General features: G+C 47.4%; 2 protein-coding genes across 2 annotated transcripts; one reads left to right on the plus strand and one right to left on the minus strand.

Moving 5' to 3' along the window:
* Positions 1-2703: 2703 nt before the first annotated feature.
* On the minus strand, positions 2704-24707 carry LOC115326302 (beta-1,4-glucuronyltransferase 1). The gene is given in 5 exon segments (XM_029987117.4): positions 2704-3560; positions 6414-7427; positions 7429-7602; positions 24425-24646; positions 24693-24707. Coding segments are annotated over 5 exon segments (1701 nt in total). The 3' UTR covers positions 2704-3284.
* LOC121835548 lies at positions 20296-21626 on the plus strand. Its single transcript, XM_042289926.1, has one exon. It carries the CDS (start codon positions 20311-20313, stop codon positions 21481-21483), a length of 1173 nt encoding a protein of 390 aa, XP_042145860.1. The 5' UTR covers positions 20296-20310; the 3' UTR covers positions 21484-21626.
* Positions 24708-27613: the final 2906 nt, after the last annotated feature.

Genomic DNA, 27613 nt, shown 5'->3' on the forward strand with positions numbered 1-27613 from the left:
GCAGTTACAGCTCATGCAGACCCAAAAGGTCTCCCGAAAAACCAATCAAAATAAACATTTTGAAAAAAAAAAAAGGGTGTGAATGATTTTACAGCCTGAAGTTAGCCTGCCACAACGGGCGACTTGTCTTCCAGCTGTAGATGAGAAATTTAGCCACTGCAGTGCAATTACTAGCCTGGGGTCTTTTACGTGCACCACACAGTAGTGATACACGACCGCACGCCGGTACGATGCTCATTCAGATCGAAACGAGCGGAGGTGGGGATTCTAAACCAAGGATCCCTAGGGTTCTGCAGCGCGAGCTTCCGCTCCACGTCCTCCGAGCTGGTGTGCGCTTGCCCACTCGGCACCCGATCCCCCCCGTGAACATTTTGAGATTCTTGTTGACCAAGTGTGCACACGTTCGACGTTCCAATGCCCTCTTCCCGGGATTTAATTCAAAACGGGATTATTAAAACCCGCACAAAGGCACAAACAACTTACAAGCACGGACCAAAACATCGACTGAACGGAAACCCAGCAGACGCTCGCCTTCCGGGACAAGCATCGGAACTTCCGGTGGGTTCACTTGCACCAGGAGGAGGAGGAAAGAAGGAGAGAGAGGAGGATTGGAGAGGATGCGCCATCCAGCCTCCTAGATCAGTACATGGGACCAATCAAACAGTGTCGAAAGCGCATGTCACCGAGTCTTCCCTTACATGATTGGCTCAGCGATGATATAGAACACGTACAAAAACATGACGAGGACCATGCTGATTCGCTTTTGACGCTGTATATGATAGGGCCCATCAACACGAAGTGCCGCTGCAAGCTGGTGACTCGTACAACAAATAACAAAAGTATGCGACCCTGGACACCAGGACATCATCACTGCCGGTCGCCGACACAACAAAAAACAAAATATCTGGCCAAGCGACAAAACATTTGCGTTCGAATGCGTTGCGACCGCTTACCGGAGATCACACTGGCGCCATCTATCGGGCAGCACTGGAACACTCGCCACCTCCGTTGAGTTCCCAACTTCTTACGCAGCAACTTCTTCCTCCACGAGCTCGAAGTGTGTCCGACAACATTATAAGCGACCGTCTCTCGTAGATAGCGCGTCGACTTGATCTCATAACGCAAAACCCTCCAGTCTGGGGGTTATACTCGGGGACCGGTGGTGTTTCCAGGAGTACTTGATGGATGGCGCTAGCGTGCCGCGTGTTCTCCCGCCGTAGAAGTGTTCACACGCCGTTCCGCGGACAAAGTCTGTCCGCAGACATTGTCCGCGGACAATTCGATCGTCGCATCTGCAGCGACACCGCGTCTTGGCTTGAGTGGTCAGAACTATACGGCGTATCGCGTTTGGACATTCGATGTATGTCTTCTTTACGTTCTGAAGACGAAGCGCACGAAAATAAGGTAGACAAAATTGCAACGTCAGAACATCAGAAGAGGCTCCTGCCCTCCCAGGTATTGGAGAAAGTGGCGCCACTATGTCAACCAATGAGAACGGGCTATTTTTCTGACGTCACGAAAGTTGGAGGAGCGTTGGCGAATTGCGGGCGAAACCTCTCCTGCTGCTGTCACATTAAAGAGAGAGAGAGAAGGAGAGAGAAATGCATTAATCAATCAGGGACCCCACGAGCACCTAGTTGTCCGCTCATTGACGATCCGATCACGTGGTCTAATAAAAACGGACGTTTTGCGTGTATATGTACGCTGTGAACGATACTAACCGACAGCTTAAGGTTGACGCCTCTTGATTCGTTATTTGGCGTTCTTATGCCACGATCTGATTGGCTGCTGAACGATAATGAGATGCAAACGGTTAGCCACGCTCTCTGAGCGTTCCTTAAGTAAGTTAGAACGCGACTGGGCTGCAAAGGGCAATGGGAAAAAACGGAGAGCTTGCACACCGGTCCCGTAGGGGCTTCGTTTTGTACTTCCGTCGTGGAAGATTCCATTAAACTCAGGTGCGGAAGTTGTATATATTGCGCGCCCGCATCAAAATGAAATTTGATGAAACTTCCGTTCGAGCGGGAAAGATGATTCAAGTCGACGCGACGAACGCGCGCCCTAACGCAGAAATCACGGCGGGGGAAAATATGCCAGACTCAGACAGATATTGCGCAAGCCGGTATGATCGCACGAAGAGTAAAATAACATAAAATAAAAAAAAGGACTACCGCAACAAAAACGCGTGCAATATACCCCACGCCTGTTTCACGGACGTTGTGAGCGTGGTGCACCTCCGCGCTTCATTTCCTGCGCGATACGAGATATGCCGGAAACAAGGACATCGCTAGAAGCACTCCAGCCTTCCCATCTAAACAAAAATAAAAGGAAAAAAAAAAGCCAACCTCGACTGAATTGGAACGAAAAGTCTGATCTTAGAACGCGTTCAAAATAAACAGTAACGACGCGTGAATTTTCTAAGAAAACAGGACCTCCGTGATGGCGGTATGGGACGCGAAACCACTAACCGGCTGACGTGTTTTTTTGTGTTTTTTTTTTTTTTCAGTTTTTTAACTTTTTGTATAAACATTCTTTTTTTTTTTTCAGAATTGCGCGTTATTTAGTAGTGGATGCACAAATTATTTAGTAGCTGCTGCACAAATGAGGAGACGGTTGATTTGTTTTCTTTTTTTTAGGGTCTGTTAAGAACGAGAGCAAGAATTACCGCCAACGGCTTTCCCCAGTGCCCATCGTCAGCACGAACTGTAAGCAAGGCAATTTATGTGGTCTGCCACGATCAAGAGTTTTGACGATAAGGAATCTGGCGAACAACTCGCTTCCCCGTGCGCTTGACCACAGATCGCACACAGGTATGGCCGCCAGACAAGAGCTTGCTGATCCTGTTAAAGGTAAGGTCTACTACAGGAAAAATACCGCCTTCAAACTGCCAGAGAAAAATGATATCCTCAACTCAATAAAAACGAACTTTTTTTTTTTCCTGGCAATACAAAATAGGATTTAGGTCAAGTTACCATTGACATGAGGATGCATGTAAACCGCGTCCGATGTTGCGCAGGAGAGAGCTACTCGGCATGCTCAGAATCCGTTCCACAGCCCTGAAAACAAAGATGGCGACTCACGAAGGCGCCTATTGGAATGGCCCATAGCCACATACGTATGCAGTTGCTTAGAGTGAGCTCAGTGGTGTCTCGCGCATGCCACTGTACCTTAGTTCACCAGGAGATTAACTGCTGGTCCACCGCCTCATGTGCGGCTGAGCTTGGCTCGTTGTGGGCAGAGCCTCTTCCCTCGATCTTACGTTGCAAGAGACCGTAAGAGCTAGTTCAAGACGAAGGCGCTAGTCCGAGAGAACCCTGTAGCATTTTGGAGAACGACGACGGCGTCTTGCTGGTCGTCGGAGCGGGTGCCGTGGCCTTCTTCGTTGTGAGCCGGTACTTCCTCTTCATGTCCCTTTGGAAGACGACGAAGCGCCTCCGGTTCAGGGCGTTCTGGCGCTCCCTCCAGTAGCCCATGGAGCGCTTGTTCCGCATGCCGCGATGCACGGCGAAGGCTTCGTCCAGCACCCAGAACTCGAACCCGGCCAGGTGGGTCTCGTACACCTGGCCATACATGAAGCTTTTTTTTTTCATCGCACACAGTATGATTAATGGTGACAAAGGAACACACGACACTTGTGTGCAAGCACAGAATATTTTGCTGTAGACAGTTCCAAACAAACGCCCTCCCACGGTGAAGACATACAAAGGGAAAATACAGGTGGGCGATCTTTCGGGAGTGGGCGTTCATTCGGTATTTTACGGGCACGGGTTCCCTCTCCTGATCTTAACGGAAGAAAGACGAACGACGATGCTCATGAACCTTTGTTAGTTCGTATAAAATGGTACTAGTTGTACTGTGTTAAGCACCAACAGCTAGCAACTTGCAGCAATTAAAGGATCTGCAAACGAAAAATTTACGTCGTACCTTTCCTCTAAGCCTCCCCTTGTCTGGCTGCACGACGCCATTTTTGAGTAAAGGCGGCAGCGAGGGGAAGCATTTCGAACAATGAATCGCGCAACGTTTATATAGTATATCTACAGGGGCTTTAGTAGCAAGCACAGCACAATTCGTCAAACAGGAACAACATCGATGGTAGGCTATATTACTGCCTTAATGCGCCTTTCACCGCGCGAGGCATTCTTTTGCGTGCACATATTCTATTCGCAACTTTATCGGCGAGCGTTTAATCCCCTTTGCTCCGCGTCACATTTCGGCCACCTGACCGCGCCACTTTAAAGGGGCGATGCAACGATTTTTGTATTTTGCGCAAATACCGCTTAGAACGGATCTCTGACGTTAATGACCTGTGAAATGCCCGTTTGTTTTTCACCACACGTAATCGAAGTCACAGAAAAAAAATAAAGAAAAACGAGCAGAGGTCATGCCCTCAACTCGCAGCCAGAACAAGCGGCCACGTGATCTGGAGCCGATTATATGCCGCCAATGTTGATCATAGCCATGCGCTGGGGTTGGCAAGGCATAGGACACGCGCTGCGTTCCAGACATCGTTATGGTTCGGCTGTTGTCGTCATTGCAGCGATTGGACACAGGACACTACCCGAATGCTTCTCGAGCTGTCGATTATCACGAGCCCAAATTGAGTGCCCACGCAATGCTCGGGTCCAATCTATAAGCCGCATTCAAATATCGTCACTGGGCGGTACAGCTACCGCCGAGCTACGTCATCAGGTTTTGCGAAGGAGAGATTGAATGAAAACGCTCGGTTTTGTCCTCGAAATTACAGCGCAACAGAGGAGTTTCTTGGTCAGTGCCGTTGCGTCCGAGTATCCTTGAGTCCCATTAGTGCCAGTAAGCTCGTGTAAAGTGAAAAACATTACAATTGAATATCGTTGCACCGCCCCTTTAAGCTGTCCCCTTGGGTAGGCAGCTCCCTGCCTCTCTTTCGCGGCTTCTCCGCTAGGTGGCGTCGCCGCCTCTAAAGTTGCGAATAGGCAACGCTTTCAGGGGTAATTAACAGATATCGCCAGAGTTCCTGCCAGTCAGTCGACGCTCACTTGACATTATCCATCCATCCAACGACTGTGAAGTTAGAGTTTGTTTTTGAAATAATTGATGCCTGAAACATCCGTAGGAGCCGGCATGACCATGCAGACGCATGAACGGATGAAGAGATGGTCACTCTATATATACTAAATAAGCTACGTTTTAAGTATCGATTTGCCAATTGGTCGCCGCCATTTTGGTGCTTAGCATTCGATTTAAAAATGAACCTTCCTGAGCATTATAGGTATTCGGTGTCAGGAACCTCAGGCGATTTCGTTTTCTCCGTCGAAGCCAGCTTTTACATAGCTGGGGGACGTTAAAGCGCTTCCAGCGATTTCAGATAAAGCTTCAGATAACTGGCAACAATGATTTCAAGCACCAAGATGGCGGATGTGCCGTTCCTCTGAAGCATTTAGTGGCTGGAGGCTACTCCATTGATCGGTTAGCAGGAGGTGAAATCAACACATAAAAAGGCGGGTTGTTTGATGAACTGCGCGGTGGATAAACGGTGGAGGAATATTTATGGACGCGTGACACACTGCACCTGGAGGTCGTTTGTCATCCAAGCGCTCGAGCGGAGACGTGCACTGGAGTGATGGATGAACAAGCGCAATAAACTATGGTCGGTGACAGTTTAAGAGTGAAGTGGAAGCTCCTCCCACTTCTCTCCACTTTAGCAAAACGAACGCTAAAGTGGGAGGAGCTTCCACTTCACTCTCAATTTGTCACCGGCAATAAGCCCGTATAAATGAATGATGACACAGGTATATATGAATGAACGGGCTCACCTTGCATGCACCGATGAACAAAGGAAACGATACACTGGCTCAGCGAATTCAGTCAAACACTCCGGCTGTGACGCTCATTCGATTCGTTGCAGATTTCGCCACATTAAATAAATGCATGTATACGAACCAAGTTAGTAACTCCGTAATTTAGTTTTCATCAACAAAAATATGAGTAAGTGTGTTTCAGGCTGCATGCAGGGGACCACGTGACAATCAAGATTATGTGGGTTTACGTGCCAAACCAACGGGGAGCATCAACTTACAAGAGAAAGTTTTAGTAGATCCCCCTGATAAGTTCGATAACGGCACCCGATATTCCGCCGAAGCCTTTGCGCATGCATCGTTTCGCTATCAGGTACCGTTATCGGAGCTGTCGGAGCCATCTACTAAAACTCCCCAATGGCACTCAGCAACAGGTGGACAGAGGGAATTCGTGTAATTTCACTTGAAGGTGTCCTCGGAGTTTATATCTTACTTCTGATCACGTGGGACTGCTGTCATCTGCCATCTTGGCATTACGACCTGTGGCTTAATGAGAACTCAAAACGTCCATCCGAAACATCCAGGAAAAATCAATAATACCTAAAAAAAGTGTAAACATGCGATTCCTGACAAACTAACCTGAGTGTTCCTGGTGAACCCGTAGCCGACGAACCTCTCGTCATAGCGCGGCACGTCTTTGGCGGCCACATAGAAAGGTTCGTAGAAGAACTCGTACCTCTTCACGCTGTACGCGGCACGCAGTCCGTCGCCGCGCTGCTTCAGGCCTTCCCACATGCCGTGGTTCGTGGCGTATTGGTTGTGGATGAAGGACTTCTGGTGGAAAGGCCTCGCCTCCTTCCGCCGGACAAGGTGCAAAAGCTCCCGTTTCGTCCTGGGCACCGGCGCAGTCTCGGACATCTCGTAAGTGGGCACCACAAACACGCACTTTGTACACGGAAGGGTCCGCCCGAAGAAGTCGGACAGTTCCTCCCAGAGTCCCGGCTTGGGCATAATGTCGATGTCCGTGAGAAAGAAGTACCTCTGGGCGCAGCCGTCCCTGGCCACGTTCCGGAGATGGTTCTGAGGGTAGAGCATCTGTTTGGCACTTCCCTTGACAACTTTCGTCTTGCCGACGTTCTGTAGAACCTTCAGGAGAACGGCGTGGGTGCCGCAAGAAAAATCGGAGCCGAGTTCGTCCGACCACACGGTCTTCCTGGTCAGGTTCTCGTCAGCCGGATACACCAGATCCACTCGCATGTTGGCCTTGATGGCTTCCGAGCAGGAACGGATGAGGGAGAGATACACCTTGACGGCTTGGAACTGCGCCGAGTTGGCTACGAAGACCGCCAGGGACACCGGCCCGTTCCAGAGCTGGACAAGGTCGACGAGCCAGGAGAGGCGGTCTAGGGAGCCCTGCGTCGCGAGACAGACGTCTCCGCCACCGTCTTGAGGTCCTAGTTCCACTTGGGGCGACAGGAACCTACGGGCGATCTTGTACTTGCGGCTGGCATCAAGCGACTGCTTGTCGACGTCGAACTTGAAGGGTGCCCTGCTGGCTAGGACGTCTAGGATGTGGACGTGGTCTTCGGTTGCTCCCAAGAGGACGTCGCCCGATTGTCCGTACCTCCAGCGGTGGTTTGGTGCGGTCGTTTGGTTCGGGTGCTTGTCCGACGGACTGTTCTGCGACGAGTGTTCTAGGCGGTTGAAGATCAAGAGGCCGAATAGGTTGCAGGTGAACAGGACGCCGATGACGAGGAAGACCGGAGTTCGCCTCAGGACGTTTCGGCTTCCCAGCCGATGTGGCCTCGGCATCACCGGCTACGAACACCTGGCCATAAAGATGACGACGAAATACAACATCATGAAGTGGAAGTGACCTGCCTGATTTTAACAAGATATGTAGTTTCCTGCATGCATGGCGTGGTAGTTTCCTGTTCTTAACGTGATGTGGAAGCTTTCTGCCTGTTCTTAACATGACGTGGCAGTTGTCTGCATATCCTTAACTTGACCTGGTAGCTTTGCGCTTGTTCTTAACATGATGGTATCAATAACGGATGGGCACACACTAAAGAAGCAGATGGCGGACATGCGCTTTCTTTTTGGTTTATAATTCGTAAACGTCTCGCTAGCCACAACTTTTCTACATCAGTGGCATCGGAATGTTATGCGGAGGGAGAAAGGGGTATTGCCCTCTTCCCCCCGAGTTGATATAAGTATGCCGAAGGCCGAATCACGAAGCGGGAAGATACGTAATAAACCACGCCCTGCGTCTCTTCAACTGTCAACCCCCTCCCCCCTTTTGTTCTGACGCCATTGTTCTGCATCTCTGAAACTTTTATGGCAGGCAAAACTTTGTAACTTACGCTTAGTAGCCACGGGGACGTAACATTTTTTGGTATTAAGCATCCACAAAATATGTCTCAACTGAAAAAAAAAAAAAAGAAAAAGAAAAATCTTCTAGAATTTACTTTATGCCGACCACCGGGTTGACAATCCGAGACAATCCGACACACGGAACTGAGAGCGACGACATGAGAACACGAAAGCTCGCTCTCTGCCCCGTTGTTTCGATAAACAGGCGCTCTGATTGGCTCGCGGGAGTCACGTGAGTGCCGGCAGCTCGGATCACGGCCTCTAACGAAACAATAGCACGCTTCATTGGGCTCAGCCCCGGGAGCGGGCGTGTACGTGCGTTGCGTTGTTGCGTCACGGCTGTATACATGACGGCAGTCGACGGTCGTGTCAACGAGGTCGGGACAGTGTTGCATACACGCCGCGCCAACCCTCGTGGGAGGCGTACAAATTTCCTACGCGAGCGGATACCTACAATGTTCTCCATAAAGATATACTATAGTCCGCTGCAACTCAAGAAGGTAGGGCGAGGGTAAGACAGGCTGGGGAGAAGGAAGCAGACGGAACGCTACAGAGAGGAAGAAGGAGGTTTCCTCCTCTCTTTTCCGGCGTTCCGTCTGCTTCCTCCTCCCGGGCCCCGTCTTACCCTCGCCCTACCTTCTTGAGTTCGGACTCTGGCGGTTTCGAACCGTGACGTCACGAGTTGTGGCCCTACTTACCATCAGTTGCGACGACAAGTTTGATCGGGTGTTGAAAGAGCAAAGTGGAACTTAGGAACCGTCGCGTTCTGAAACTGACACCGCCGAAAATGAGTCTAACAATGCTCTTCGCTTCTTTTTTTTTTTTTTTTTTTGTCACGCACGTCGCTTACAATATATGCTGAAGACATTGGATGCTATACGTACGCGCATGCACGTACACGCACGATGAGTATAGATCACATATATTTAGACCACATATTCAACTCCTCGAAAGAAATTACAAAGGAAAAAAAAAAAAAAAAAAGTCTCTACAGAACGCCCGATGAAAGGAGACCGCGCCCACGAGGCGGCTTCCATTAACCCTCTAAACTCTGGCTTTCGGGTCCACGCCAGCAGTTCATCACACACGCACTGGTATAAGAATAAATGAAAAAAATGAATAAAGAACAGGGCCAGTGAATGAGCTTTCGTGTTTGGAAGGGCCAACGCCCAGGCAACGGATGACCGAGCAAAGCTCAAAGGTGGTGGCGCGCCTTCGTCGAGCGCCGAGGCAGTATCGACGAAAAACCGCCGCACTTCTCGGGTTTCCCCCCACGATATTAAAATGCGCGGGCTGGAAAAGAAAACGTTCGGTCGCGAGAGAGGGTGCCACTGCAATTAACTAACTATCTTGTGTAAGATAGGGCTGGACTTTCACCAAGTTTTTCTCAAACCAAAAGTAGAAGGAAAAAAATTGGAAAAAGGTGTGGGGGGGGGGGGGGGGGGGGGGGGGGGGGGATTGAAATTGGGTTTTATTCCAACTAAACACTACTGCTACTACTGCCAAGTAGTGATTGTACCCTGCATTTCGAAAAATCAGAAACCCACAAATAAAAGCCCCAACAACAACAAAAAAAAAAAAAAAGAGGCAAGCTTTTGGCCGTTTATAACGAGGTTCGTATGCCCCGCTGGTCTCGTACGAGGTGCACATCGATTAGATTGGGCAACTATCGATCACGGCTCTCCGAGACGAAACGTACACCGGTCACGAACAATAGACTCCCAGGCTGATCAATGCATGCGGTTCCGGTCCCCGGATACGCTATGACAAGCTGACGTACAGTCCCCAACAGTACGAAAGACCCATTCGACAGGGCAGTCATACAAGCGGTTGTGAAGGAATCGCACCGGCCGGGCCTATGGAATCACTAAAATAAGCTACGCCTCGAGTAGCGACACTGCAACAATCGGATGGATGGATAATAATGGCTGTATACCTTTTACAACGGGCGGTAGCTTGCGCCACCTAGCCTTAACTCGTGATTGAAATCCCGTTTGAATCGTGACTTGTATCGCACAGATTTGGCTTTGACGATTTAAATCAAACACTTTTCCCCAAAACAATACTGAAAATATTTTCTATCTATCGTTTTTCAATCAGCGTATGTTTCCTATGGACATTCTTTTTTGTATTTAAAGCCGAGAATGATCAAGTAGAAAAGATTTGTACCAGGCAGCCATAAAAATAATAAACACACCTAGTAGCGATAAAAAACAACAAAAAAACACTCTTTTCTACCTGAAGTGATATAAATCGTGCAAGTCTGTTCTAAATAAAATAAAACTGATCAACTTAAGCAAAGCAATCATTATGTTTTCACTTCTTTTTTTCTTTTTTCGCTAACGTGTGCAGCAGTATTACTATTACATAAACTGTCTCAACGAAATTTCACTCCAACGATCATATTAGAGGAGCACACGGATTACACAACAAGTCCGCGTCTGCCCGCACCAGGTGGTGGGTAGGTGTGGGCATTGCGCGTGCGCACAAATCAGACTCGTGAAGAGCTTCTGCGCATGCGCCGACAGCAGCGCCACCGTGGCGGCGTGACGTCGCAGTCGTACAGCTTGTAGCGTGGTCGAACTCCGCGCGATAAAACAGTCCTTAATGATAACAGAGATCAAATAATATTGGAAATAGAAAAAAAAAAAAAGAAACATGGTTCAAACAAAACATAACGGCGATAAAGAAAGAAAAAAGAAGATAAAGAAGATAAAAAAAAATAACAGATCATAAGAAGAAACGAGGATCGGACGGAACACAGACGCTGACACATATTTTTCTAACTCGCAACGACAATTTATCGTCGATAAATTGTCGCGGCGAGTTGAAATATATATCTGCGCGTCAGCCTGAGTTTCTTCCACTTCTCGTTTATTCTTTTTTCCTTAATATGGCTGACCTACGCGCTCATACTCACGCGCTCGCTACAAATTTGATGGTGTTGACTCTACGAACGCTTCGGGCGGTAATAATTCATACGCTATCCATTATGAGAAAATGATTCGGAGAAACCCTTTTCTCGCGCGCCAGAATAGCCCTTTTTGTTATCTTATCGAGATGCCCAGCCACTGATATCGGTCATGACAAACTCGCACAAACAATGCGCTGAGGACTGCACTGCGCGTCTAAAACGTCGACAAGCTATCGCGCAGCAACAATAGAGAGTTTTAGTAGATGGTTCCGATACCTCCGATAGGCCCGACAACGATACTATGCATGCACAAGGGAGGCGGCGGCGGAGTATCGGGTATCGTTATCGGAGTCATGGGAACGATCTACTAAAACTCTCCAATAATGAAACCAAGGAAGCGAAATAGAAGAAAACAATAGAGTGCCTTCATACACACGCGCGCTTTTGCTTGAGTGGTGACATCTCAGAGATTTTTCCGCCCAATCGTTTTTTTATGCATTTTGAAGTGCGCGCAATCCGGTGTCACTCACCAAGAGCGCGTAGCTCTGGCTAATGCATAGACGCCATTTTACTGCCCAAGTCCCGCACCGAGTGCGCGAGAGTCACGTGCTGACACATTCAGGGCAATAATGGATGTCTTCACCCTGAGACAGACAGACATGAAGGCACCCTAGAAAACAAAAAATTGGCCGCGACCTTCAGCTTCGAATTCCTTGATGATTTTCGGAAAATCACGTAGATTCGGTGTATAGGTCGTGTGACGGTAATTTTCCAGCTAAATTTAGCGGGAAAACTAAAATTATCCGAATGTCTCGTGACGTCAGGTCACGTGAATTTAATTTTCCCGCCAAACTTAGCGGGGACACTGAGTTGGTATATAGTAGGTCATGTGACGTAATTTCTTTCCGCTAAATTTAGCGGGTCACGTGAATTTAATTTTCCCGCCAAACTTAGCGGGGACACTGAGTTGGTATATAGTAGGTCATGTGACGTAATTTCTTTCCGCTAAATTTAGCGGGGTAAACTGAAGTGGTCTGTAGGTCCTGTGATGTCAGGTCACGTGACATCAAATTTCCCGCTAAGTTTAGAGGGAGAAAACTGAAATCGTGTACAGGTTATGTGACATAAATTTCCACGCAAAATTTAGCGGGAAATGCATTTTTAATGCATTTCCCGCCAGGTTGTTGCCAGGTTATTGCCGTTTTAGATTCGACTGTGTACCCTTCGACCACAGCGCTGACCTTTGTGGAGGCCCGTCAAAGCCCGCTTCAGTGGCTAAGACAAGAGAGAAGCTCAGCAATGGTGGCAGCTTCAATCTGGCGCGTGTCCAAACCGTCCGACCCGTCGCTCTCGGGCAGTGGGCGCGAGCGCGTCTGCTAGACGCGACCATGTTATGCTGGCAGCACCATCCAGGCGGCGCTGTAACGCCCGATTTCGCGCGTGCCACGTTCGAATGCAAGCATCTGTCAGCATCTGTAGACGCGCGATAACAAAACGTCTAAAAAAAAAAAAAAAAAAAAAAAAAAAAAAGAATTATGCAGCTCGCGGGCTCAGCGTCCCATTAAACATTCCTTTCAGCTTTATTGTTTTATTGCTCTCTTTCATAGCTTCCGTGAGCCCGTATGTTTCACTTTACTTGATAGCGTCAATACGCTTCCCCTGTAACAACCCTAACGGGTTAACAGTATACCTAAATAAAAAATAGCGAAGTCGAAGCTATACTTGCTAAAGCTACTTAAGCATGTTCCCCTGAACGATGCTGGCACTGCACGAACGCGCGTGCTTGGCAGCGACACTGAAAGCTCGGAGCTCGCTCTTGTAGCCCCTGCTACGCTGGCACTTATAATGAAACGGAGTATAAAAAAACTGTAGTGGGGGGGGGGGGGGGGGGGGGGGGGGGGAGGGGGGAAGCGTATTGACGCATGTTTGAAACGCGAGCCAAATATTCTATTTTTCTCGCCTGGAGCGCTGCTCGAAACTTAGAGCTACGGGCCTATACGGCGAGCAAGTGCTCCATAAACGCGTCGATTCGCAACTTACAGCGATGGTGGTACCGCGGTGTGAGAATCGCGCTCTCTAGCTCCTGGGACGATCGACTTCCAAATAAAGGTGCTCGCTATACACTTCCTGGCGTGAAAAATTAACATAGGTTCTAAAAACAAAACTAGAGTTACTTACGCGTCGCAGACCCAGCCTCGTACCGCTGTTCTACGACAATCATCCAGATGACAGACATTTTGATAGGCACCAGTGCGCTCCCTAGTATATATATATAGGTCGTGAAAGTTGCGAATGGCGCATCGGCGCGCGGGGAGGGACAGGACGACACACAGAACGGGCAAGGAACGCGCGTTGTGACGGGCAGCCAAGCGCGTGTCGTCGTCACTGGTTGACACCGATGGGAAACGAAAGCAAGTAGGCGCATTTGGCAAGTAAAAAAAAGGTGGCGCAAGCTACCGCCCTGTCGCTATAAAGGGTACAGCTATCCATCCGACCAGGAGCAGACAAACTTGCACGCCGTGACTAAAGCCGCAGTAAAGACGCGGTTATGATGATAATATAACTAATGCAAAGACAATCTCAGACACTGTCCGCAGACTGTTTTTTTTTTTTTTTTTTTTTGTTGATGCATACGAGCAGCGCGACCGTGGCGGCTCGACGGTACGAAATGAGCAGTACGGGACGTTTATTGCCAACCGCGTTCACGAACAAGGCCGACACAAATATACGGTAAAGAAAAATACACACGACGGGGTGATAGACAAATTTTGCCTCATGGCAGCAACTTCTTTATTCGGTGAATGGGACTTGAAAGACGTCGCATTGGAACGAAAGTTCAGAACCTCCTCGTCGTCGGACGCAACCCGCGTACACCCACTTCGGATGTCACTTTGTCTCGGAAAACAGTCGAGAATCTGATGACGCAAGGTCCTCCGAGCTGTGAGGTGTATGAGGCAAAACATCTCGGAACTGCAGCCTTCTCCAGCGGGACGTTAGTACCGTCAACAGCCGCCCTCAATCATCTACGATGACATACGGATAGTAGTGCACCGTTGGGCGGAACTGCATCGCCGCCGATGAAAAGCTATGTGCTCCTGGGGAAGAGGACATTGAAAAATTTCATTGAAATGTAATATATTTCAATTCCACCACTGATTGAAAAAAGTTACAGCTATAGGAGGCAAAACCTATTGATCATCCCTCGTATACGAACATAAAGGGAGGGGCTGTTTCAGATACAAAAGAACTGCTGTTTGTAACGTAGGCGTACGCACCGGATGTGTTGGTATTTATGCGCCATGGCCAAATGCACCTATTCATAAGGAGCGGAAGTGACGGATGGAAATCTGACCGAATGAATTATGCCCCCGAAGCCAGCCTGTGTTCTTTCCGGGCATAGATGCGCGTCGTGACAGTCTAGATTTATTTTGATGAAATAATGATAAGGGATGAATGTTGCTGTAAACAAGAAGAAGCCGTTATTTAGTAAATACTTTCCAAGCACGCAACAACAAACAAAATATATTGAGAGAAAAAGAAAAGCACGCAAGCAAGTAGCGACAAGAACGCACGTACGAAAAAAACGCATTTTAAAACTTCTATAAAAAAAAAAAAACCTTAAATGTCTGAGAAGGGTGTTCTAGAGACGTGTACACAACACCATATGTCTACACCCTTTCAGCGCCGTTATTTCGAGTGATACACCCTATTAAATCTATGAATAGAGCGGTTGCATGGAACGCCCTTATGTGTTTACGAGGTGTAAATGAGGGAGTACAAAAGGGTGCTACTGTGGAAAAGTGTGTAAGCGAACCTTTCACCCACCCCAGAAATATTCGGGGGAGAGCTTGTTCCAGCGACCATATGGACAAGTTGCTGCCTAAACTTCGAATAGTTAACGTATCAGAGTGCTACTGCAACATCCTTACGGTGTAACACCTGGGACAGTTGCTGGTATACGCACGCCATGTCCCCCCCCCCCCCCCCCTGTAACCCGCTTAGTCACGCCAGCCGGCACTGTAAGCGTTACTGCTAGAGTGCGCCCTCTACCTACAATCTTGGAAACATGATGCAGGTCAGACAAAATGGATGATTGCTAGAAAAAGGGCTACATGACAGAACTCCCCGCTGTTTTGAGGCCAGGATGGCAGTGTTGCGAACAGTGCACATAGCTAAGTATCAGAATATATGCAGGGTGTTTCTAAATGCTATCCAACCGTAAAAAAAAAAAAAAAAAAAAAAAAAACGTATAAATTAATTAGTGAACGGGGGTGCACTAAAAGCTTTCACAAATGTGTTTTAGATGGCGCATTTATCATACTCAAATTTTATAAATATGGATTTCAGAATAAAAATTTTTAAAACATACTCACGAAATTTGATTATGAGGAATGCACCACGTAAAGACAGCTTGGTAAAAGGTTTCAATGCACTCCGTTCATTGCAGTGTTGTACACGTTCCTCAAAAAAAAAAAAAAAAAAAAAAAAAAGGAACGAAAGCTTGTTCCTTATGATTTTTGGAACGCGTTTACTTTACAAGTTCCACACGTGAAAAAGGAACTCGTTCCCGTTACAGTTAAAAAAAAAAATGAAACGTATTGTTACATATACGTTGCATATGCATTTTGCTGATTACCCTATTTAGTTAGATTAAGCAGAGTTTTCTTTTTTTATATATCCCATCAAATGAGAAGATACGATTTCGAATGCCGTGATGGAAGGGCACGAGGAAAAGAAAACAAGCAGATGCAAGGTTTTATTTGTTCATATATTCAATTTTACAAACCTCAGCTTTTAACCATATTCACGTTTGTGGTGAGCGATTCAGACGAGCCAAATCTACTTCTATCCCACGCTGCACGAGTGTTTAACAACAACCTCACGCGTTTTAATCTGACAAAAAAGTCACTAGTTCGAATGTAACAGCAGTTGTCAATGTTGCAGTCCGCAAGACTAGCAGGTAAAGGAGAGGTAAAGCAAAGCTTTGCCTCTACCTCACTAAGCTAAGCAAAGAAAGTAGCTGAGTCTGAAACATCCCTCTTTTTGAGTCTTTTCCTTGGACTAAAAGTTGTGCTTTTTGTTCCGCAGTCTCGGGCACTCATAAAAGAATCGACGTCCACTCGCTTTCCTGCACTCGACTGTTACCAAACGAGGCCCACACAAAATAAACTCCAAGATAAGTAACCAAAAAGTTAACGAGATACTGCTCTTCGCAAAGATTTTTTTTTTTATACTTTTAGAGTTTTCCTTTTAGAAATGAAATAGAAATTACCCCAATAGACGAAAACAAGGGACGCAGTTCCTTTTTCCGTTCCAGTAAAAATGTAACGCGTTCCCGTTCCAGTTCCACTGATGCAAAATGGAACGGCGGCGTTCCTTCGTTCCTTTAAAAAAAAACGCGTTCCAGGAACGCCGTTCCGTACAACACTGGTTCATTGTTTCTTTATACGAGGGGGATCGGTGGCCGAGGAGGAAGAAGAAGACGCCGTTCCGAGTGGACGTGTTTTCATGTTCTCCGCCGAAAGTTCCAAATCGGCTTCTGGCCGAGTTATTCCGTCCACATCTGAGTCTTCATCTGCCAACAGTATGGATGCGTACCGTGTTCTGGGGGGCTATGTTGCGCTTTTTGCACTCCCAGGAGACTAGGGAGAGGGAAGTGACGTCAACGACACAGCAAACGCAGATTGGGTGTTGATTTCGTTTTCTTCTGTCAACATCCAATCTGCGTTTGCTGTGTCGTTGACGTCACTTCCCTCTTCCAAGTCTCCTGGGAGTGCAAAAAGCGCAACATAGCACCCCTGATGCCCCGTTTGCCTTCAGGTAACGTCGTTCTTAATTCTCTGTTCCTTCACGCGGACATGGCAGCCCGACCATATCGTGCCCCGGATTTTAGGGATGCCATCTGTTCTATCATTGACCCAAAAGACATTATAAGTCTTGGACAATACCAGATGTCACACGTGTGGATGATCACGTGCACAAATGCTCTAGCAAAGGCCAAACTGGCCTCACGCGAGGAGCTTACCGTAAAAGGGAAGAGATGTCTCGTCATCGACCCCGAAACGAAAGACGTCAAGCTTAAGTTGATGTGGCTGCCGAGCCACATCGAGGATCGAAGAGTTGTGGAAGCGTTCCAACCGTACGGAAAGGTGATCTCCATCGAGCGAGAAAAATGGAGGGTCCCAGGGATGGAAACTATGGAAACCATGAATAGACACGTAACGCTGTCGCTAGCAGAGGGCGTGTCTTCCTCCAAGATCCCCTACCTGCTGATGGTCTTCGGATGTCAATGCTTCGTAATCCTGCCGGGTAGACCTCCGCTCTGTCTCCGGTGCAACAGGGTTGGCCATATTCGTCGCTTCTGTCGGATACCGCGATGCTCGGACTGCGGACGCTTCGGACATTCCCCAGGAGACTGCGTACTTACGTACGCAGATAAATTGAAGCAAGGAACAACTCGTGGGGAAGAAACATCGACGGAGCTCCTCATGGACGTCAGCGAAGTGGTTGAGCCCACGGGTGAGATCCCTCCTCCCGCTGATTATGAGGGCAAACCAGCTACTGACCAGCCACCTCCTGAGCCTGAAGTAGAAACACAAGAAGAGTCTGGCCAAAAGGTTCCACCTACCCCTGGCGTGTTGGTGTGCTCGGGTTCCTCCACGACGTGCGAAGTGTCACCTGACTTTCCGCCCCTGCCTCAGGTACCCGTAGACGAAAGCACCCTACCCACGACCCACAGCACAACTCATGACACGACTGACAACGCCTCCCGTGACACGACCCTTGAAAAACCAACCTTGACTGCACCTGAAGAACATGACGTGCAGGAAATACCGTCCCAGAGCCTGGTTCACCAGGAACCACGCATGGATGACACGCCAGGTGACGGCTCATTTGCTCGATCAAAGCTCTTTGATCGAAAGCAGGTAGGCAAGCGCCAAAAGCCCTACACCAAGCATGGAACAGGCTCCACACCGTTTAAAAGCATCCCTCTGACCGATCATCCCCAACCATAGACTGTCATGAGTAGCGCCCTTCCACTTCGAGTGGCCACCCTAAACGTTAGAGGTTTAAAGTCTAAAAGAAAACAGCATCAACTTCTCCAGCTTTTACACCACCAACAGATAGACATCCTTGCTGTGCAGGAAACTAAGCTTTCAGAAGTGCATGAGACCGATGTTGCCTTGGAACCTTTCCTGGCTGATTTTGAAATTTGTGTAAGCCATGCTTGCGGCACCTCAGCAGGATGCTTTCTGTTCTTGAAGAAAGCTAGAGACTTTTCCTCCATTTCCCTGACCATCGATCAGGAGGGGCGCTTCATTTCCTGTGACTTAAAGTATGACGGCGAGGATTGGCGGTTTATGTGAGTGTATGCCCCTAATACAGTATCGGCGAGGAATGTGTTTTTTTCTTTCGTTGCTCATCATTTGGTAACAGACAGGAATATTATTCTTTTTGGAGATTTCAACTGTGTATGCAATATCCGAGATCGGGCGCAGCCGACGTCAAGGTATGATTCAAGCGCAACTGTGCTGGGATCAATCGTTGCAGACAACAATCTTGTAGACATTGGTGACCACAAAAATGGAGACTTGCATTACACACACTTTCAAAATTCAGCACATGCTCGCCTTGACAGAATTTACGTTCGCGGAGAATTATTCGCTAAAATTAGTGATTATAATGTAAAACCTATTTTCTTTTCTGATCACTGTGTGGTGTCAACATGTATTGGGGAGAGAAAACTGTCATCTTTTCGCCCCCAATGGAAACTTTGGAAATTTAATGTCACACTCTTATCAGAGAAACGTTTCTCTATTCGCATTCCGGATATTCTCTCATCTGTGCTATGTCTCCCGATGCTTTCCATCTTTGCTAAGTGGGATATGTTTAAACAAGACGTAAAGAACTGGGCTATAGAGTATTCTAGTCTTCTTGCGTTTGAACGAAAGGAAGACCGACGAAGACTACTTAACACACTTACTACATTATATGAGCTCGAATCTTTGCGTCCAGGAACTTGCACAGAGGACATTAATATAACCAAAGCACAGCTACAGCGATATGATGCAGAGAAGTACAGAGGAGCAGTCATTCATTCGTTCGCGATCGGAGAGGTTTCTGCTAAAGGAACCCCCTTCGCGGCGATCTTTAAATGACGAAAGACAGTACGCGCTATCAAAACAAATCCTAGCGATTGACCACGAGGACACTACCGTGTCTGATACCCCCGGCATCTTAGACGTCTTTCTTGAACATTACAACAACCTCTTCGGTAAAATAATATCAGCAGGAGACGAGAGAGGCGTAGAAGAGTTGCTTTCACTTTTGCCAGTCTTATCAGAGGAAGAAAGAACTATGATAGACGGTGACCTAACATTAGAAGAAGTGCGAAATGCCATAAACGCACTACCCGCGAACAAGACACCTGGTCCTGATGGTCTGGGTGCAGAGTTCTATAAAACATTTATTGACTTATTAGCTCCAGTGCTGCTCGATGTATTCCGCGTCGGATATAAAGAAAAAATGCTTCCGCCTACCTTTTACCAAGGTCACACTGTCTTAATACCAAAGAGCAAAGACGAAGCAGTGTTGAGAAAAGCTGCAGGCTACAGACCAATATCATTATGTAACGTTGACTACAAAATATTTGCAAAATTACTCACCGAAAGAATTCACGTGGTAGCTCACAACTTAATTGGAGAACACCAGACTTGCGGAATACGGGAGAGAACGATTCAGACTAATGTGCACATTGCCAGGTCTGTACTCGACTGTGTGACTGAAGGCAATGACCAAGTTGCATTAGTACAAATCGATCTTTCAAAGGCTTTTGATAGAGTCAGCCATTCATTTTTGTTTCAAGTCCTTGCCCACCTCAATATCGGAGACACCATCCTCTCCGGCGTTAAATTATGTTATAAGGACTGCTCCACCAGGATCATAGTTAATAACACTCTCTCCGAACCGATTGCTATTAGGTCTTCAGTAAGACAAGGATGTCCTCTATCTCCACTTCTATTTGCCTTATACTTGGAACCGCTTTGCCTGAGCGTGCTGACAAACCTCAATATTCGTGGGTACCAATATTGTTTCTCCGAAGTGAAGTTGTTGGCTTATGCCGACGACGTTGCCTTTTTTTGTGCCGACAAAGACAGTGTAGAAGAAGCTCTACGCGTAACACAGAAATTTTGCACAGTCACCGGTGCGTCGGTCAATAACGATAAGTCCAGCGGATTTTGGCTAGGCATGTGGGGAACCACACCATCCAAATTTGCAGGGATCCACTGGAATCAGCCATCAATAAAATACCTTGGCGTACCCCTAGATCAGGCCAGGAACAGTGGGCCATATTGGACATCAGTTGCCACAAACATCAAACGGAAAATAGATGCCTCGAGGGTGCGAAATCTATCCATCTTTACTAAGGCTGCCGTGTGCAATATTTTCCTTACGTCTAAACTTATGTACGTGTTACAAGTCCTCCACTGTGCCCGCCCACGTATACAAGCGTTCCATCGACTTTTCGCGACTTTCATTTGGAGTTCCTCGTGGGAACGGATGAGACGAGACAATTTATTCCTCCCCCTTGAGTGTGGAGGGTTGGGTCTTGCTCACTTATTTGTCCGTCAACTTGTGTCTAGATTATTCTTCTTTAGGAATATCAGACACCCGCTACTGGCCTCGCTAGTTCAGACGAAGCTAGCGCCGCATTTGCCCTTTTTGATTGTTTCAACGACAGATGACGTTTCGTGTGTTCTAAGAGGATTTTGGAAAGAAGTTGTAGACACGCTGTTGTTTTTAAATGTCCGGTTTTCTTTGGAATACTTGTTTAGTGTTTCTAGAAAATGTTTGTCTCGGGCCTTAGTTGAAAATTTTTTCACACTACCGATTTATAGATCAAGGTTTAACGACAGCCCTGGACAGGATGTTTTGAAGAGAGTTAAAAAGATGTGTGTATCGCCTACTGCAAAAACATTTTTCTTTCAATTACACACTTCCACACTTCCGGTTAAAGCGTGGCTACAGGAAAGAGGGTTTTTCGTTCCATGGTCTATTAACTGTCGATTATGCAACAAACCGGAAACCATTGAGCACTGCTTCATATACTGTAATGACGCAGTGTATTTTTGGGACGTTCTCCAACGAACACTGAAAAAGGATATCGACTTCACCGACCACAGTATACGATTTCTCCCCGTTGAACAACATGAAGTTGTCCCTTACGATTTATTTATGCTTCTTGGGCTGCATAGTTTGTGGAAGTGCCGGATGATCGACAGAAATGCCGAACAGCCCCGTACGACCAGATCGCTTTTCATTGAAGAGGTAGCGAAAGTGCGGAGTGTGTACGAGGCCCGCCCACCGGTGCCAGATTGGTTTAGCCTCTTTGACGCGTGCTTAAACCTACCGCACTTTTAGATTGTGTAAATATGTAAATATCGCTGTTTATGCGTTGGGTGAATGGTAAATTCTAGCCAATGTAACCTTTTACTTTGTACAGAACTACTAAAGATGTGTGTTTGTCGCCCCACGTGATTCACGTGCGCGCGTGTGAGATTCTGGTGACTGGTGGCCTGTGCCTGTGCTCCATTGGTTAGCGTGTGTGGGTGCGACTCTACGTGCCATGGCGTGTGAGGTGGACTGTGACTTTTGGACCTTTTGTGTTGTGTGTGTGTGTACTGTTGGACTTGGCTGAATAGCTATTAGTAAATTTCCATTTATTAAAGAAAAAAAAAAAGAAAAAAAAAAGGGATCGGTGGCCGAGTGGTCTAGCGCACACCAGCTCGGAGCACGTGGAGCGAAAGCTCGCGCTGCAGAACCCAGGGATCCTGGGCTCGAGCCCCACCCCTGCCCGTTTCGATCTGGATGAACATCGTACCGGCGTGCGGTCGTGTATCACTACTGCGTGGTGCACGTTAAAGACCCCAGGCTAGCGGCTGTACCGCACTGGCTAAATTTCTCATCTACAGCTGGGAGACTCGTCGCCCCTGTGAGGCAGACCAAGTTCTAGGCTGTATAAACACACACACAACCCAATTTTTATACGAGGTCATTTTAGGACCCGTGTGGAGAGGAGGAGGACACGGCATACTCTATTGCAGGGTTTCCCACACGGTGGGTCGCGACTCGCAAACGGTTGCAAAGAATGCGCAAACCGTTGACAGACGCTGACACGGGCTCCTGCCATCGTCTCCGCGCGCGCTGACGAGTTGTTTGAGCTTCCTAAATATACGATGTGCAATTAAAATGAGAAACCTTTAGCTCGCGACTCTGGCGCCCAGCTAAAAGGCCAAAAAGATGTGCTGTCATGTTTTTGCTCTCGTTATATTCTAGCCAGGCCTTTTTGTAGTAGATATTGAATTTCATGTGCGCCCAAGACTGATATTTCGTTATACACGTGCCTAAAGCTGCGATATTTAGTTATATATGCATAACATTCCAGAAATAATTGCAAGTGGCTGGCACACGACAGAACACTTCTGACTCGAAGTAGAAATACGCATCACGTCACTACATACCAAATAAAAGTAATGTTAGCTTACACACTTAGTAGCCACATACCAAATAATAATAACACAAACAAATAACACAAGACAAACACAAACAAGACAGAAAAAAAGAATCAGACTTAACCTCGCTAGAGTGTATCTATAGTACGGCTCTAACCTCGCCAAAAACAGACGACACCGGACACCCGGCTGCCATGGCCAAATCTACAAGGTTGCCTGCCGTCTGTCGCACGCGAAAAGTCTATTATCGGGGAGGAGATCACCGAACCCCTTAAAGAGCCTCGACTTTAAGAGAGGGAAAGGCTCAAATCATGGAGAGCGTTTGAAATCTAAAGGCGGACGATGCCTCCTGCGCCAATCGGTCGCAAGTTGCGCGATTGCGCATGCGTTGCGCAGTCGCGGGGTGAGAAGGAAAGCGGGCGAAGAGGCAGAGAGGTTTGCAGACGATAAACGCTTTCGGCGCATCCTCGCAGCTCGCATTGCAAACACGGCCCACAAACCACGTGACCCCGAGTCGAAAATTCACTCTGCAATCTAGGCACACGACAGAAACTACCCCGTGACCGCGTCTTCAATAGAGCTGCACTCGGGCACTTGTATTCTTAGCTGTAACCTTTCGCCCAGAACTTTTTTTTTTTTTTTTTTTTTTTTTTTTTTTAATTTGGCGTATACGTAGTTTCAAGAGCCGCCTTGCGAGCGATCAATATACAGTCATTTTCGCAACGACGGTTCTTCGGACCATCTGTATTTCCTCCGCGGGAGAAATGTAGTGTTACGAAATAAAAACGGCCGATAGGAAGCCTACGCTCGTCAGCAAATTGCAATTAATATATATAAAAAAAATTGGTTTGAGAATCAACGATGCAAGTCGCATTTTAAGTTTGGGGAAAAGGCTGAGGGGAGTTGAGGGGGGAAGGGTGCTTGACCTGTCGACGAGCGTAACCTCGGGAAGACACAGTAAAAAAAAATATATATATCCTTATACTGGAAATATAATTTGTGATCGGTACACCACTCATTAAAAATAGACATATATAAAAATAGCGTGACAATCGACGATGTAGGCAACATGTAATGTTGAAAAAAAGGTTGAGGGAGTAAGGCGGAGGATGTGGACTTGATATGCCGACGTAGCATTGCCTCAAAATTGAGACGACGCACACACACACGCGCAACTATCCTTATTCGGGAGATACAAATTGAAATTGCTGCACTACTCATTAAATTTAAGCATACTCATGTATACACATGTACATATAGCATAAAAATGGTGTGACAATCAACAATATAAGCCATATTTCATGTCGGAAAAAAGGTTGAGGGAGCGAGGCGGGGGAAAGGGTTTGATCTGCAGACGAAGTGTAACCTCAAAATGTAGTTATTCGGGAAATACAAATTCAAAATTGCTTCACTGCTGATTAAATATGCGTATACTCATATATACATATATATAAAGATGGTGTGACAATTGACAATGTAAGCCACATTTCATGTTGGAAAAAAGGTTGAGGGAGCGAGGCGGGGCAAAGGGACTTGATCTGCAGATGTAGCATTACCTATTATAGGAATTGAGAAACATACAGAATATCCTTGGTCCGGAAATACTAATTACAATCAGTCCGGTACTCGTTAAATAGTAAACTTAATTCACGCCGAACACGAACCGCGAAAAAAAGAAAGATCTAGAGACACGACGAAGCGGAAAGGAAGCGATACCCCGACCGACGTTATGCGGAGGAAGCGACCTATCGCGTATCGTCTGCTAGTAACGGTTTTCTCGGGCGGCCGCGGGACCGAGGGAAAAGGTGAGACTGAACCTAGCGTCGACTGAATCGACTAAGCCGACTTACCGGCTGGCGTGTCGCATCGGCGGCGGGACTTTGGGGTTTGGGAGGAAGCAACGGGATGAAGGCATTGGGCCGTGATGGAAGGGCGAGGTGGTGCCATTCCGGTGATGCCGGGATGGAGGATGAAGCGATCAAAGAGACGGCGGCGAGACGCGGCGGAAGCGTTCCCCTAGCGGAAGTCGCGTAGAGCGCTAGATCGATGGCGACTGCTCCAGACCGCTGGAGCTGGCAGCGCGGAAGCCGGTGTCAGCGCGGCCATGTTCTGACGTACACCTCGGTCCTCCATTTTGTGTGCGCGTGTAGCAGACGACGTAACGCGCTGTCACGTCGCGTCGTCTGCAAGGGTCATTTGCTACAAAAATCGACAGGAGCTTCGTTCGATTTACCTCCACCTCCTGCACCGGTGCAGAAAAGTGTAGGGGAGTGTATTTCCGGTATGTGTATTGAGGTACCGCCCAACACTTTTCAGCGCGCGTGCATTAGGTGCAGGCAACTCGAACGAAGCTAGGGTCGACAGTTTTGCGAAACGCGCAGCATCCGCTTTAAGTTCACATGAGTCGCAAGCAGATGATAAAATTGTGTCGTAATAGCTGACACAAGAGATCACGAAGTTATATGGCTGCGCAAAAAGAAAATAATTCCAAACAAAAAAACAAATTAGCAAGTCATTGGTAATGTTTCCGTGTATAGCCGCCAGAGAGTCTAAACAACTTTAGACGGAAAACATATTATTGGAACTACGTAATGCGCCTTAACGATTATTGACTAAATTTTGAAAACTCCATTCACGCAATATATTCAAGAAACACTCGTAAGCTATGATTTACAAAACTAAACAGAAAAAATACCCATCAAAATGCCCACAAAATGCAAAATAGAGCTAGACGAAAAGCTTACCATTTCTTTCTCACTCCGAAACGATCGAGAAAAAAAAAAATACTGTATATATATGTATACTTTATTTATTCATTTATTATTATTATTATTATATTCTTTTTTCCGGAACTGTTTTAGAGTATGGCACTAGAACTGTTGTTTTCTGTTCGTTGCCGGCAGGGTTTTCATAAAGGGGGGAAGGGGGGAGGGGGGGCAGTGGGGAGGCGCACGAAATCTTTGGGGAGGCATAGACTTTCGATTCGTTGACGGTCACAATTAAGACTAAAAGAACAAATATTCAGGGACGATGACTTGGTAGAGCCCTAGTCGCTCCCGGCAATATCAACTGCGGGCGCCAAGTCGCTTAGGGAGTTTTTAATAGATACCACCAGCTCAGTTTATTTCATTATTTTGCAGTGTATCTACAACTCTGGTTCAGCGTTTTACATACAAAATATTCAGACATATTTGCATTCCGCAATAGTAAATAAGCAGCTGTTCACGCTTGTCATTACCCAACGTTCGGTGAGGGCCTTGAGGGCTTGAACGTGCGGCAGAGTTGGAAGGCGGGCTCCAGCAGTAGACAGCGCTCTGGCGAGCGGCACAATGAAAAGGAGGCTGGGAGGAGGGAGCACAAGGCATTGGGAAGAGGACTTTCGCGAAAGGAACGGGCGACGTCGGGCGACGACTTGGCTTTTAACCGCTAGGGGCAGTCGTTGCCGCAAATTCAAAATTGTTGATAACAAAAGGTGTGCTCACTGATCTTTTAGGTTCAATAAAAAAACAAGCAAGAAATGCAAAATCACTCCAACGCCGTTCAAAAAAAAAAAAAAAAAGGTTTTGTTTTGTAAGCCTTTAAGTGGATAAGAGGAAAGGCATGGATTCTACCAGCATAGTGGGAAAGTGCGGTCAAGAAAACCAGGGCACTACTAGTCGCAGGGTGCAACATGAGTGTCTTCTTCCTCTGCCTTTCAAACTAAAAAAAAAAAAAAAAAAAAAAAACGTTTAGCCTTCCCACTTTGGTGAAGGAAGAACACCGGAGAGTTTCTGTTCTCGCCGGTGGCTTTCCAGGCGAGCGATCTGCTCTTCTTTCGCAAGGGAATCTGAAGCGCTCGAAGCAGTGCAACTCTAGGCGATAGCGGCCTCGCGGCGGTCGCGGAACCATTCGCGCTGCTGCGCACATCGCCACTCGTTCCGTTCGCCGCTCTTCTTCCTCCGAAAAAATGTTGCCGCCATCTATGAGCGACGGCGGCAAGCAGACAACGCTCTACGGTGGCAACCAGAGTGTTGTGTCGATCACGGGCGTCGACATTTGTTTGGTACCAGATACGATCCTGGGGAATCTAGCCATTAAATGGGCCCTGCTGCAATCATATTTAAGCGTCTACCTTTTTTTTGCGATTTCCGCGTCTCTTGGGGTTCGGGCAAGCCAGCGGGCACGGAGAGAGTAACTATCAGTGCGTCATATTTTAACCGGACGACGCGGAAACTTCCTCCACCTACGGGGGCGGCCCGCGGTGCCGAAAGCGCGAAAAATGTGAAGTCATTGGTCCTGGGCTTACTACTGGTCAGAGCCGCTAAAACTTTTTAGTCGAAATACAAAATATAAGAGGCGCGAACCGCTTCAATTATTTATAAATGTAGTTTTTGTTCAGTATTTTAGATCAGAAAAGAAACAAATGCAGTTTATAAACTACGGAAACAAGAAATGACCCGTCGACATACCCGCCACCAAGCGGTGGAAAAGGCGGCGCATACTAGAAAGGTGTAGTGGGATCACGCCACGACGAGCGGCGAGTGTAGAAAGGTCCCGGATGTACGCGGCGGCGTTGCGGTCGTTACGGGCTCGAGGATCCGACCGCGACCGTTTCGAAGGCCTTCGGCGATAAGGTTTGGTTTGCGGTTTGGCGGTATGGCAGCGCAAAGTGGCTCCCGTTCTGAACTGGTCTTTACCCCGTGTCAGCTGTCGCTTGTGGCCCATGAAGTGTCATGCCGAATTAGTGTTTAATCGCGCAGCAAATGCAATGCGAGCCGCCCTGGCTGCCCGCTTCACACAGCCTAGCCAGAACATGCTTTAGTGGCGCCCCCCGAGCCGCCGACACGGAGTGCGGCAGCCGTGGGCGCTCGCCGAGCTCACTACCCCTCCTACCAAGGACGTCATGAAGGAGCTTGTCTTTGTAATCTTAATTTGACTATAACGTTTAAAATAAAGCGAAATTCGAGAAAAGTTTCATTAAGTTACTACGTTCAGTGCGCTCATTTTCGGTGCAAATGAAAAACCAGTAAAAAAAAGTCCTTGCAAAGCCGCTTCAACTC

This window comes from Ixodes scapularis, unplaced genomic scaffold (genome assembly GCF_016920785.2).
Source record: "Ixodes scapularis isolate PalLabHiFi unplaced genomic scaffold, ASM1692078v2 PGA_scaffold13__105_contigs__length_92229423, whole genome shotgun sequence".
In the NCBI taxonomy this organism is placed as follows: domain Eukaryota; kingdom Metazoa; phylum Arthropoda; class Arachnida; order Ixodida; family Ixodidae; genus Ixodes; species Ixodes scapularis.

Bases quoted from the DNA above. Each gene is read 5' to 3' on its own strand.
- LOC121835548 (XM_042289926.1), top strand. From the start codon at position 20,311: ATGTGGGGAACCACACCATCCAAATTTGCAGGGATCCACTGGAATCAG.